The sequence below is a fragment of the Vollenhovia emeryi genome, unplaced genomic scaffold (assembly GCF_000949405.1).
Source record: "Vollenhovia emeryi isolate VEMERY1.0 unplaced genomic scaffold, V.emery_V1.0 DF939242.1, whole genome shotgun sequence".
Classification (NCBI taxonomy): domain Eukaryota; kingdom Metazoa; phylum Arthropoda; class Insecta; order Hymenoptera; family Formicidae; genus Vollenhovia; species Vollenhovia emeryi.
Window position 1 is genome coordinate 225,824 of NW_011967124.1, and position 14,811 is coordinate 240,634.

Below are 14,811 nucleotides of genomic sequence, written 5' to 3' on the forward strand. Positions count from 1 at the left end.
TATATACGGTGATATATTTCAATATCCTATCCTCGTATGTTTACACCTATTTTAAAAGATAGAAAAAGAAAAATCTTTACGTAATGATTTCAAAATTACCAATGCAAAATCGCAATTTTCGTCGATCATTAATCCACAGATATAATGTTACATCGCTTTCGTTATTTCATATCGTTGTTATTTTCAATGCAATGTGTATTTTACAATTATCATTACCATTATCATTGCTCCTTTTTCCACCGTTGCTGCATAAGAAATAAAACTCCAGCTCTGCACAAATATAAATAACAACACTCGGTTACAAGCCAACTTTTCCCTTTACGTTCATATATTGTCGTTATTTATTAAGTTCAAGAGAGGATAACTTACATTTGCATTGAGCTATGATACATACTATGTACATCGTCGTTCAGCAAGTCTCATTTCACACGATTACCGTTTGACTTCGCTGCTACTGCGACCGGGAATAAAGGTGGAGACACATTGCTGTCCCCAATATAGAACTTACAAACATCTTAAAGCTATGTCGTTAGTCTATCATTTTCAGGCTGCAGGACGAAAGTTGTTTCCTCGAGAAGGGAGTTTTACTCCTCTACAACAAGTTTTGCATTATAATTAAAATAAATATTCAAATAAATTACGGCCTCTCGATCGGGATTAATATAGCGACAACGGAAATAATCTTTTAAGATCACCATTAATTAGCACTAATTAACCCTGCACGACATGCCGATATAAATTGCAAAATTTCTTTTTACGTAAACCGTTAATGATATTTTAACATCACACTTATTAGTTTTATTATTGTTTAATAAATAATAACAGTAAAAGATACATAATTTAATCATTTAATCGTATTTATTCACCGTGTCGCCTTAAATACGAACGTGACGACATAAAATATCATTAACATATGACGAACATCATAATTAAATATTGTTAAAGCTTTGTCGAATGTTTGCGAATCATTGGCCTAGCGAAGGTGACGTTACGTTATTTAAAAAAATCATGAGATCATCTAGCTCTTCGTAGCTTAAACATGTCTTCCAAATTGTTCAGACTACTACTTTCTAACGTTAATCAGTGCCTGCTGTATGAATAACGAGTATGCAGTGCAGGGTTGATAAACGCGACCAGGCTCTGGATTGTAAAAGAAAAATCATGGTCTCACTTGCTTGACTAGAACAGCAGCAACGCAAGCAAATGCGAGACAACTTTTAACATCCGTGCAGCCTCTTCACCTCGAATATTGAACCTCGTCATGCGGGTATACGGCTACGTGTAAAATATCTCGATCCATATCGACTCGTTACCTTAAATTTATGTACGCTAATGATATTACGCCTATAATCCGATCAAACACGTTACTCAGAAATTCGCTCATCCCGGGACGAATTTCGTACAAATTACGCCGAGGTGTGACTCCCTGTTTTCGTTCACGCAACAAAGTAATCGTTATCTTTTTTTTTACGCACAAAAATCTTTCTCTCGCTCACAATCTACTATGTTACAAAGTTCGGAAGCGAAATGTACAGGCTCGTTTACGTTCTTATTTCTAAGGACAGAAGAAAATAGTTCATCACGCGTGGACCGAATTGTCAGTTAACGATATTCGCGGCTCTTGGCGCTAGTTGATGACGGGACTGGAGGGTAGGAAAGGGTAGAGTATAAAATATCTAGCGGTTCATAGAAAATCGACGAGTACCTCTTAATCTACCTGTCTAGTACCTCTCTCTAAGCTCACTTTGGAAGGTGATCGTGCCGTGATACGTTTCGAAGTCATGATTCGATGATACTTTATATTGTTTAAAATGCATTCTCCCTGGAAATAATATTTAGTCTTAATCAAATGCAAGATCTCCGATAGAGTCAATTATTTAATAAAATTGCTAATTTCTCAATTCTCAATTTTCCAAGTACTAAACTAAGGATTACATTACGTCTTTAGAAGTTAAATGTAATCGTGACACGATTTCTTAATTAAATTAAAACTTGCCTGGGACGTATAAGTATGTCGATAAGTCTAATATTCGTTAACAGAACATTGCTTTTTAATTTTTAGGCCATCAGAGATCTTGCTTTTTATAACAATCGTATACAATACCCGAAATGTTGGTAAAAAGACTATGAGGATGAATTAAATCTACGTCTATGTCGTCGGTGTGCGTTCATTCCGGTACGAGAGCCTTCCAATCGTGGCAATCCGTGCTCGTCGTACACGCTACTTTAGTGTCACAGGTCGACTACGGCTTATATATCCTTATCGCTAATTCTTTGATTAATATTTATCCGCACATTACCCATTAGTAGATCCTTTTTGTTTAGGAAGTTTGCATCGAAGTATAGTGCAAATATAACTCAAAATTTATGTAGCTTTACGCTGAAAAAGATATCGCTGCTCTATTTAACTTGACACCGGCTGGCTCTAGCTGGGAACAATCTGGGATCAGACCTGGATGCGAATTGTATCTAGCTCGGGCCAGCTTACCCTAGTCGATCAACTTATGCTTTTCGTTTACATCCGACTGTACCACAGTGCGTTATTTATATCTCGAGTAAGAGGAAGCTCGCAGAGAAAAAGAGACAAGATGAGGCTCTTGTCTCACACTATAAATCTATAGTCTTCGGCGCGCGCGACACCTCGAGTTTCCCCAATTACTTGGTGATAAAACGTCAGGACTGTAAGATTTCGAAACTCGAGCCGTAGTGTCGAGGGCGTTGTAGGATAATGTACAAATCGTTCTCTCTTCGTTCATTGTAAGGAGATAGCGAGTGACATTGACCTAATGTGACATTTCTCATACGATTAGAAAATAATCCATCTTTGACGGAACGCACCCATTAGAACATTTGGTTGCGAATAGTTATTTACCTTTTACCGCGTAATGAATCAAATCGAACGTTTAGATAGGATGCGCGGTTTTGATTCGCTATCAGTGGCGTGATTTGGAAGAATGTTTGACGGTGGTATCGCGTTCACTGAACTTTTCCCAGCACGTTGCGCAAATTGCAAAACTCGCAACATTTTGATTTCGATTTAAAACCGTCTCTCCATTAAATAAAAATATAACGTATTAAGTACAATTGGTTAAAAAGGGAGTAAAACAAAGTTAGATTTCCCGACAAAATCGATAGAACCTCCACGTTTTATCAGCCGGGAAGAGCTCGCGTTCAGACAAAAATTTCCACGCGTTTCGCAATATCAATCCGCCGCCGCCGTCGCTGTCCCTAGAGCGGCGAGAGCTTCATGATGTCGCTGTTGAGATCGGCGGACGGCGCATCATCGTCCAGGTCAAGGGGGCTGCTGTCCGAGCCGAGCAAGGAGGGTCCCACCGTCGCCGCCACCATCGTCGTCGTTGTCGCCGCGACGAACTCGTCGAGGAAGTCAAACGAGGCCACCGCCTCGCGCTCCTTGTCCCCGTAGCGCACGAAGAAGTCATCGCCGCGGCCGATGATCGACGGCCGGGACGAGCCCCAGGTGGACGGTAGCCGGAGAACGCGATGTGCCTGGGCCGCCGACGCTGAAGAAACCAAGGGCACAACAGCAGCGGGTCAACAGATGCTGCTCTCAGACTTCACTCGATCAACTCGATTTTGCGCTCTTTCTCTCTCTCTCTCTCTCTCTCTCTCTTCTCTCTATACCGGCTCTAGCAGACACAGAGTAGCTCGGCTTAGCACTCTCTTTCACGTCTCCCTCTCTCACCCTCTTTCCCTATTCCTCTTTCGTTCTTTCTTTCTCTTTTCACGCCTCTTTTCTCACGCCTTCTCTATCCGTCCGTATAGTTTCTCCGCCTTCCACTGTCGCTCCACCGCACCGGTTATACCTCTGTTTTCTTTTTTGTGTGGAATTTAGGCATTTGGCGGGTGCACGACCGAGTGGATGATGCATGGTGTACCGTCGAACAAATGATGCGTGCGACAATTTCGTTAATTGCATTCGTTTTCATAAGGTTTATGAATAAATCATGGACAGAAGTTACGTGGATATTCTTGCTCATTCCCAGATCTTCTCATCTTAATTCTAAGCTTTACTGTAGGTTTTATACAAGTTGAGATAATCTAATTGTTTTGGCAAGTAACTAACAATATTCTAAAGATATACGTACTAATCTTGAGGAATAATAAATTTCGACAAGATACTTCTAATTGCCTTTGACAGAATTATTCGTTAAACATGTTGCACGCTATTTATCCAACGTTCTTTGTATGACATGATTATGATTTATGATTCGCTCGAGAATAATGATAAATTAATCAGAATTATACATATATGTTAATGAGACTTGTATGAGGCAAGAAAAAGAAATCCACTCAGACAATTTTACATTAAGAGTGATTGAATGATAGCGAAATTAATGATCCAACATAGACAGGTGTATAATGAAATAAAGCAAGAATGAGCCGAGAACGAAGATGAAGATGCTGAAACGGTCTTGCACGTGCCAAGAAGGTTTAGAGATCAAATTCGCACGCAGTACGAGAGAGAAAGTAACTATTCTCAATTTACAACCCTGACGCAATTCCACTTGAGGAGCTGTTCTTTATTTTAGCGATACATGATGATTATATGTATATGCCTCATATGTTGCACAATCGCTAACGCATTTTTTCATTTTTGAAAGGATATTAAATGACATAAAATCTGCACATCAACTTGCACTCTTGTCTAAAAGTCTTTGGATGCTTTCAATTGCTTCGCGCTTTTGTCGATATAGTTTATACGTTTGATTATCCATATAAAACTAGATATAATGCATTTAAGAAATTGCACTACGTTTGATTACACAGTGTAATCTCCTTCTTTGATTATATACACACGCATTTCACCATTTTGATTATTTATATATGATCGATATTAATTTATATTCAATATACCTTTCTGTATCTTGTCCCAAGACTTTCGGACGGCAATGTGTGCCAAGTAGGCCACGCAAATACACATGAACGAGACGGAGAGATGGAATTGCGTGAAGGGGCGCTACGCCAGGAACGTTCTCTGCCGGTTAATAATTCTGTTAGTATAAACCAATGGTCAGTCCGTTGTGGGCGTAACACGTGGTTCAGTTCAGGACGAAATAGGTTCCCCGGCGCGGCAATGCATTCCTCCCAATTGGTCATGTCGCTTATAGAAACTGATCGTCACTAAGCCGAACTACGTAGCTTTTCTTGTGACAATCAAAGCACACCGCGTAGGAGCTACCATCTGAACAGAAAATATGGAAAAGGCTATGTACAGCGAAAAGGCTACTGAACGCGAGCGGGGATAGTAACGCCGATTGTACTGTAATTGTACTGTGTTAATTGCGAGTGTCTAAAGTAACTGCGAGAGTAGATAAAATAGTCGCTCGATCGAGTGTCACGTGGCGTGTCAAAGTGTGGCGTCGCCTTTGGTGTGTAGCGAGAAGAGTGTAGACGTGTTTGCCGTCTTAAGCTTATGAGAGCAAGCGCTGTTCGCACACCACCCAAACTCTCTAGAGCGTCGTCAAGCTTGTTTTCTTTAACATTAGGCGATTATACGTGTTAGGCAATCGACTATTATCTAACGTACGAGTATATGGTCTTTGCTTTAAATTTAATAACGCAAACACGATTTGGCAAATAAGGTACACACACAAGACTGATTCTAAATATAATCCGAGAATTACTAAAGTATTCCATGTATTTAAAGAAAATATATGTAATCTAAAACTAATGTAGCAGCATTTTATCCACCAAAATAGATCATGTATAAAATGGTGATTCAGATGTTCTGCATACAACGTATAAACACCCAATGTTAGACTTTTTTAATCAAATGCTTTAGCCTCAAGCTTTTTGCATGTTTCCACGCTGGTTCAGAAAATTTTGTTACAACTTTAAACAAAAAGCGCAATGAGAGTGTTAAACAGTTGTCGATAGAAGTTGTGTTAGTCAAGGATGAGGCGCAAAGAATGATAGTGATCGTAAAATCGCATTTAAATTACGCATTTTGCGCAAAGGTGAGTGGTGATGCGCGAAAACGGCATGGCGAAAGTGTCTACGGAGTAGATGCCCGAAGACAAATACCTTTCTTTTGCCGTCGGTACCGGTGTAATCTATGCAAGTGGCGGTAATCAGGTGGTTCATCCCCCGAGTCGCTGCCCGCCGAACCGCTGCTCGATGTCGCCGAGGAACTTTCGCTGCTTGCTAACATCACGTCTAAGAGGTTGGCTCTGGCCTAAATCAAAGTATAACGATTAGCATTGCGTTTATTTTCGTGGAAATAGCATAATCAAGTAAAGCAATTTACGTAATATCTTTCATTTGTGGATGCTTTAACTGAAAAATTATTGCACTTTATTAAGTAATTTCTAGCGAGCGATTTTTATGTCCGTAATGAAATCAGAGTATATTTTATCTACGAGTATTATTATTTATCTGTGAAACTTGTGTAGTTCAGTTTTGGCAGGCAACTCACCTTGGGGTCGGTGAAGTCAATGTCACGTTCAACGTGAACCCATCCAGTCGGACAGCAGCAAGCGAGATCCAATTTCTCCAGCTGTACTGACTCGTTGTTAGCGACGTTAGTGGCGGTATTCTCCTCGCCCTTTCGAATCATGCGGTTCAATTCGTCTATAACATCCTTAGACGTGGCGCGTTCATGGAAGCTCAATGTTCGATCTCTGCCCTCCACGAGGAGCGTCGCTCGTGCCGGGCTGACCTGTACGAGCATCACGTAATCGTTACTACAGCAAAACCTTTCGCTGGAAATTAAATTATCATTAAAGCCGCGAATCTTTTCTTCAAGCAAGCAAATTATTTCTTCGGGAAAATAAGGAAATTGCACGGGCGCTGTTTCGTGCAAATTTGACTAGTATTCGAAAACTTACAACCGTACTAGGCGTAGAGGAAGTTGCGGCTTCTTCGTCCTCCTCCGGAACGGCTCCCAACTCCGACGGAGCTACCGTCGTGTACGCGATACCGCCGTTGCACGATACGGCGCTTACAATCCTCTCCTCGGATGCCAACGGTGGCACGTGTATCTGGTCGAGCAGCTCGTCGTTGCTGCTCGTTTCGATTGCGTTTCCGGCACTGCTCTCCTGAGCGGACGATCCTTCCACCTCTGCCACCTTCGTCTCCCCCGCGAAGTCACTTTTGCTAGGGCCCACTTCTGTAAGTGGCGCGATTTAAAACACTTTTTAATGCTTTCTCCATCAATTTAATTCCAATCCTTTATCGCTATGTATTAAAAAAGTTTCAGTCACGATGTGTGACATTCGTGAAATAACGTTAGACTGTTTATCGCGACAAATATTACCACATGCTTCGGTGGTCGAATTAGTGAGCCTAATAAGTAGGGAGGGTCCAGGTTCAAACCCTGGTTGAGGTAAATTTTTCGCAATTTCACGTCAGAGCCTTATGAATTTTATTGTTTAAAAGTTTTTCATTAATCATTCTTTAATTTGCTTTCTGTATAATTTATGTTAACGATAATTTGAATGGAAAATAGACAACACGAAACGTTCTTTGTTCAATTAGCGAATAGGTTTGATTATAATCACCTTCGGTCGAGTGAGACACGTTCTGCGATTCAACGGGATTATTCGGTAACTCCGCGAGGTACATCTGTTGTTCGGCGATGAAAGACAGGACGCTCTGAAGAGCTTGTTCTCTGTCCGGCGGCGGTCTACCGCTTCTGGACGACGTGCTCGCCAGGCTCTTGGTACTCTCGAACTTTACTAGCCGGTAAAAATCTCTGGTGAAGTCCGTACCGATTGACGGAGTGTCGGGATCGTCGCTGCAGCCGGAGAGCGCCGCTGACGAACGCTTACTCGAGTTCTCCAAGGCACCTTCCTCGCTGCTCCAGGATGCTCCGGGACTCGAGGCGTACGGCCAGGGTCCAGTCGCTCTCGCGTCCATTAAAAGCGCAACCTGGGAAATAAAAGATCGTAATTAGCCGAGTTATCCTAAATTAGTTTTCATGTATATTACAGAAAATATTTGCAAGATGATAATATCTTTAGGTTGCCAGTAATAAATAACAATGGATAAGTTTAGTCAACCTTAACTGGCACGTGTGTAATAAACAAAAATTTTTTTAATATACAGTGCGACGTTTCGATCAAGGGTTTAGGTCCTTATCAAGCACAAATTCTTAAAAATTAATCAGAGTTGAGTCATGATTATAAAATTAACGGCACACAGATAAAATATGTACACTGTTTACCATGGCCGGAGAATGACTTCTTTTTAATTTTTAATTTATTAAACACGTGCCAGTTAAGGTCGACTAAACTTATCCATTGCAAGATATTAACAAGTTTCTTGGGAGAGAAAATGGACAAACACGAAAGTAATGTTCCTACAAAAGTTTTCATGAAAAAAAAAATTTAGTTTTTGGCCAGATTTGAATTCCGATCTTCGATTTACTAGAGTGGCGCACATCTCTGTGCGCGCTACGATTGCCAGTTTGATTATTAAATTGTCATATCTCTTGAAATATTAAAAAAATTTAATTAAATATTAAAAAAGAAATATTAATAAAATTTAGAAGAGTAAAAGACAAGTAAAAGACAGGCAAATAAGTGCTGGGATAATCTGGAATATTGAAATAAATCGTGTTCGATATAAAATATTTTAATATTAAGTCGCGGTGATAAATGGCAAGTCTAAATTAATTGAGAATTAACTCTTTTGCGAATTAAAAATAACATTGATATATGCGTTTATTCGAATTTGACTGCAATGCATAAAATTTTTCGTAGTGCTTTTATTAGGATATTTTTATTAGGATAACTGAACAAACGTCGTAGGCATCGATCGATGTCGTGTGTACTCGACATACATACCAGCTCTCCTCCAGCCCTGTCGGCGAGATAGCTCGCGCCATTCCACAGACACTCGTTCGCGTCCTCCTCCAATTCCAGGAGATTATGCTCCTTGATTGCCGGCAGGGCGGGCGTGTTTGTAGTAGCTGGTTGCTCCTTCCACATTGCGGATTCATTTTGTGCGAGGTCTTCCGTGGACAGGGAGAAGCTCCAATCCTCCAGCTCCGCCCTGTCGTACTCCAATTCGAGCAGATCTCGGTGTTGTTGCGCGCTTCTACTATCATCGAGCCTGAAACCCGTGCGGTGGTCAATTCCGGCGTATTTTCACGCTGAATTAACGAATCTCATAAGAGAAATTAATAACACTGATAAAATAGAAAAGACTCGTATGAAAGAATCATGTCTCCATAATACGCAATTACACGCCTTTCGAGGCCTTTTGATGCGTAGCAAACAAACCTGAGCCATTGTTGCACGTACTCGGCGTCCCAACCCTCCTCTTCCACCAGCAAGAGGGAAGACGATCCCATGGGGCTAGGCAGTTTGTACGGTGTAAAATTGGCGGTGGTAGTAAGCTTGAGACAGAGGTGGCTATCCGAGAAGCTGCGCATCACGTGCTGATAGGGCAGCAGGTCCTTAGTCGGCGGATAGCTGTGGCGCGGATTGATGCCCACGGTGAGATTCAGAGGTAGGAAGAGAACATCCGGATCGCCGACGTCGAGGGCGACGAGGCGCGCGTCCGGTGACACGTCGGCCTCGGTCTCGTCGGTCGCCTCCTTCAGATCTTCGAGGCCGCGCGCGGACGGTTCCTGACGCGTGCCCTCACCCTGGACGTCGCTCGACATGGTCGAGTAGCCCTCGTCGCGATTACCGCTCTCCGGGCTCTCGCTGCCCTCCTCTTCCGACGGCTTTTGGGCTGCGAACGAATCGGTCCATCAGTTCGGAAGAGCGTCACGGTTTCGTCTAATCTCATTAGACTGCATTGCATCATTAGCGTATAACATCAAGTCATAATAAAATATTACAAAAACGAAGCAAAGATTTGCCAAACAGTTTTAGCTACGTTTGATTCCACGACAAATTGCATTATCGCGATGAAAGATGATTTAGTACCAAGAGGTCTGCTGCGTCGGCACTTAGTGGCTGCCATCACGGGTATCTGCAAGTTGAGGGAGCGCGGCCTCGAGAGCGGGACCCAGGAAGGGTCCAGACCCAAGGCGGCGACCAGGGCGGCTGGACCAGCCTCGAGGATTCCTTGGATAAGTTCGTTTGGGCTTCCGGGACTGGCAGCCTGCGCCAAGAGTCCCGACAATGCTCGATTTTGAGCCTCAAGCTCTCGTATACGTCTCTGCAACGCGCCTATTTCCTCTCTGAGACCCTGAGAACATCCGCTGGCCATCAGTACTCTCACTCGATACATCTCGCGATAATATACCGTTCAAAAAGCGCATCAGCGGATAGGGTGAAGCGTCCCAGTGAGAAATGATTCGTCGATCGACGTCGACGTCCAATCATTTCTCACTGGGGTGTTAGCGGCTGATTAATCCTTTCAAGAAAAAATATTTTTCAAGTAAAATTTTAAAATCGATACTGAATGTGCCTAGACTTGTACCGCGTACCATTTAATTCTTCAAATAATCTAATATTCTATTACTCGAAACTGTGAAAGGATTAACGCTCTTGAACGTCATTATTGTTATTCTAAGCGCGAAAGATCCTGAACGTTATTATAGAATGCCGGGAATCTAATCTCTCGAATACCTTACGTCCGCGTGTATTCTATGAATAATCTAAAACTACGGTGAAAAAGAAAGATGAAATTTTGTTGAATCGCCCGAGGAAGCTCTTCTTGCTGAATTCTCCAGCAAGAACTGCAAAGTTTATACGCAACTTGTTCGGCATCCCATGTCCGTAACAGCCTTCGTAGAGCACGCGTTTTCGTCGCGGTGGATACGGGCTACTCGGAGGGAGCGAAACAGGGGGAGGGGGTGGTAACGAGAGCATAGCGATGAACCTTTTGGGATAGGAGAGCACGGACCACCTGGTTGGCGACGTCGTCCAGGCACCGCTCGTACTGCCGACGCTGGGCGTCGGCGTCCCGCGCCAGGGCCGCGTGCTCCGTCTCGAGGGTCGCCAAACGTGCCACCAGCGCGGCGTGCACTTCACCGGCGCATGCCGCCTCGAGGCCGCGCAGCTGGCCACGCATCGACTCGTTCTCCAGCTGCAGCTTCGATATCTGCGCCTGGTACTGGTGCACGCGCGCCTGCGAACACACGTGCGAAAATTATTCCTGGCACCACCCCGACCGCCTCTCAACTACGTCACGTCGCGCAGAGACGACGCAGGGATAGAGAGTTGTTAATGATATTTTATCAACGGTGTTGCGCGACGCGACGGTACCGTAATAAGCATAATCCGGAATTCGTTATAACGGCGCGGGAATTATCGCGGTCGGATCTGAAAATTAACAGTAACATCTCTAATTACAACACGCTACAACGACGCGGGATAATTATTTGTTGCTAGCACTTTATTCAAATATAATATTATTATAATAATCATCATTATAACTAATTAATATTACATCTAATAATTATTATTATCTACAATGTCTGTAATAGTGTTTCAATAATGTGAAATTATCCTTCTTTCTCTACATTTCAAAATGTAGTAAACAACTAAACACTTTGTTAAAGAGTAAAACTCGGCAAACACTTTAACATTGAAAAAAAAATCTTGCAAGTGCAGCAACAATTTTCTAGGTACGCAAAGAATAACTGAGATATATAAATGAATAGTACCCATACTACGAAATCGCATATGTTTAATCAATTTAAATAACAGAAACAGAATTTTTACTTCAACTGTTATTAAATGTTAGGCAGAAAGTCTTTCTGTGGCGCCCATCCATTATAACGTTTGATTGTAGTACATAAACAGTTATATGCCTTAAGGCCTGTGTTTACGATGCTAGAACTTGGTCCAAGTTCTACTTTCGAGAAATGTGTAGCCAATAAACTTGCAGCTATTCCATAAAAGTTGATTGGCAACATATTTCTCCAAACTAGAACTTAGACCTAGCAACAGTGGACACAGACCTTTACAAAGATTGTTCTAAACTTTTCAGAAGGTATTGCTAGAATGTTGCTGCTATAAATTTTGCAGGCTACAAACAATTGTCTAACAGATACAAGAAATAGCGATAAATTTTTATCGCGACACCGAGAAATCTACCTGCGTTAGTAAAACATCTTTTTTGAGTGAAGAGACAACAACGTCACAATTACAAAACCTAATTTGTGAAGACCTAGAATTTCTGACTATATAAATAAATTGTAAAAATATCCCTTGATAATCCACTGCTTCATTTCTTCCTCCACAATATCCGAATTACGTATGCAACAAGGTAAAAGGTAACAGCAGATCTGGCATTTTAATTTCCAGGACGTTTATAGATCATCTAATAAAATGTAGAATAAATTGTTGCCCGACCAACCACACTTTCGTATATATTCGGCGGTTCTGAACCTATTTAAAGCACACTCGCGATCTTAAATCTCGATCTTAACTCAGTGTGAAAGTAAAAAATTGCGGACCAACTGAAGGCCAGTAGTACTCCATAAATATCCCACGTTATAGCACGCGCTAAAGCTCAATCCCCGGCGCGGCGGTCGTTAAAATTAAGCGCTAATGGATTGTTTCGATCCTATCAAGCCGCGGCGACTCACGGCCGCCCCTTGCGACTCCCGGGTGTGTTAAAGCATCGTGCGCCCACGTTTAACTCGGTCACTGTAAAAAGAAAATCGACCGGCCGCGGATCGCGGAGATTTAAATATCCCGGGCAGCACTGCGGATATTTCCGCAATTACTTCGACGGGCGGTCTTATTACGGAACGGAACCGCTCTTAAATTATCCGTTCTTAAAATACTTGGAACATCCGACGGTCTTCTTACCCCTGCTCTCAAATGGGAGTAATTACGTCGTGCCACTCGTGACGATTGCCATTTGCTTCTTAAATACCCACTCGCGGGACTACACGTGGGGTGAACACAGCAGCGAAGGATTATTATTATTACGTAAACGCGCGAGTCTCTCATTTGGGCATAATCGAAAATATCAAACATCTATTTCTCTCTCCATTTTGCTACATTTTCCAATTATAAAAAATTATACCTTACGTCCAACAGTACTTTAAGTTGTATAATTTCTCATTTTCAGGGTAACATTTTAGAAGAAAATTCTCTCTGTGTAAAATTATACAACTTATTCTCCATGATTTCAACTTTGCTAACTTGTTTGTAGGAAATAATTTTGCTACACGTGGACCAGAATTTTTCTCAAATGCTTTCACGATGCCGCTATCGTTCTTTCTCTAGTTGGAGAACCTTCCAACGTCTGATTTTCAGTATCGGATAGGGAGCCTCAGTTTGTAGTTGAGGCCTTTAAAAACTTTAACCCGCCACTGCCGGGACCTCCTTACTTTCGTTTCCAAACGGAAGCAATTACGGAGCGGTGAGGTTCGTGACCGGTTCGCTTCTCTTATTGCCGTTTGCCTCGAATCGGCCCTTTAAACGGCAAGTTGCGGGAGAAACGAGTCGAAATCCGGCGAACGATCGGGTACATTGTTTATCGGCGACGCGGACGAGTCTCTGTCTCGCGACTCGCGGTCGGGCACGGTAATAATAACCGGTCGTTATTAGCAGAAAGGCGTTTAACGTTGAATTAGGGCCGCGGAGAACCCTGTCGGGGACAGGGGCGCTAATAGAGGGTGCGTGTGTCTGATTTATAACAGTCGGCCCTCGCCAACACACCCCCGCGTCGCATCGAGCGAGGAAACCAACGATTTTCTGTCGTGCCTCGGCCTGAGGGAGAGTAAAAGTGCAGACCGTCCACCTTCTGTGAATTCCCGTCGACACGCGTTATTTCCCAACGACGCGGAGATCCCAAAGTATACACACTTTGCTCAAAGGAACGACTATACAAAAAAAATCCTTTCGATTTCTCCACGTCTACATTTAGCTAATTTGGAGCGAAGCCCGGATGTCGAACTCTCTCGTACTAATTAATAACACAGGGGAGAATATAATTTTTATAACGTATCTATTTTTTAAACAATGAAATGGTCTCAACTATCAAACGCTGCTACACGTCATGAGCTCAGTTTCTCAATCGCAATAACGTTAGACTGTTTATTGCGATGAATATTATCACGTGCTTCGGTGGTCGAATTGGTGAGACTCCCCGCCTAGTGAGTAGGGGGAGGTCCAGGTTCAAACCCTGGCTGAGATAATATTTTTCGCGATAAATTTTGAAATTAAAATTATTTAGACATCCTGTCCTGGCTCTTACTCCTTTATTCCTTCGAATCAGTTTCTCAATGTTTCTCTTTAAGGTATCAGTCCCGCAATTCCTTCAAGACGTGACTGTCGCCCGAGTTCGGCTCGACAGAATTTCTCTTCTTCGCAGATCGTCAACGTGCAGCAGCAGCAGCAGAAGTACATTCGTGCTTTCAGGCGTAATATACACTACGCTTCCCGTAGAGATTGCGCGGCTTGTCATTGACAGGCGGCGGCGGGTCGACATCAAACCTGGGGATCGAGTGACGATCGATATTAAACATTATTTCGTGGGGGGATGGCGATATAGCTTCACCTTCTCGCCCGTTCCCTCCGCCGCTGCTACTGCCACCGCGGGGGAGAGGAGAGAAGACACCCCCGGCACGGTACGACTCTTTTAGGGGCAAACCGCCCGTGAACGAGATAGCGCGCGTGCCGTAAGGATCGGCAGTAAACGTCCGCGTTTACTGTTCCCTCCCTTTATTACCTGGGCCCCCGCGGCATACGCGTTTCACGTCGAAAATCATCGCCCGCGAGAGCTTTACGAGAGTTGCGAATTGCGGAAACGAGAGGCGAGCGCGAAGGGGGCAGGTTTATCGGCGCTATTCTTTTCGGTAGGATGGCGGGGCCGTCCATTCCGGAATCGCTTCGCGATTCGCGCGGTACCGATTCGAAAATTTCCCAATAC

The 14,811-nt window shown here is 43.1% G+C and overlaps 1 protein-coding gene across 4 annotated transcripts in view; it reads right to left on the minus strand.

The window, feature by feature from the left end:
* Nucleotides 1–310: 310 nt before the first annotated feature.
* LOC105560091 overlaps nt 311–14,811 on the minus strand; it is a 193,491-nt gene continuing 178,990 nt past the window's right edge. The window contains exons 8-16 of one of the 4 annotated variants that reach the window (XM_012008879.1): nt 10,801–11,049; nt 9,900–10,164; nt 9,246–9,702; nt 8,808–9,075; nt 7,521–7,890; nt 6,849–7,129; nt 6,437–6,679; nt 6,046–6,196; nt 311–3,521 (exon numbers count right to left, since the gene is read on the minus strand). In XM_012008879.1, the coding sequence (XP_011864269.1) occupies nt 3,229–3,521; nt 6,046–6,196; nt 6,437–6,679; nt 6,849–7,129; nt 7,521–7,890; nt 8,808–9,075; nt 9,246–9,702; nt 9,900–10,164; nt 10,801–11,049 (2,577 nt within the window). In that variant the 3' untranslated portion in view covers nt 311–3,228. Of the gene's footprint in view, nt 3,834–4,013; nt 5,204–6,045; nt 6,197–6,436; nt 6,680–6,848; nt 7,130–7,520; nt 7,891–8,807; nt 9,076–9,245; nt 9,703–9,899; nt 10,165–10,800; nt 11,050–14,811 lie in introns of those variants that run through there. The other 3 variants (XM_012008882.1, XM_012008881.1, XM_012008880.1) reach the window with 3 other exon arrangements.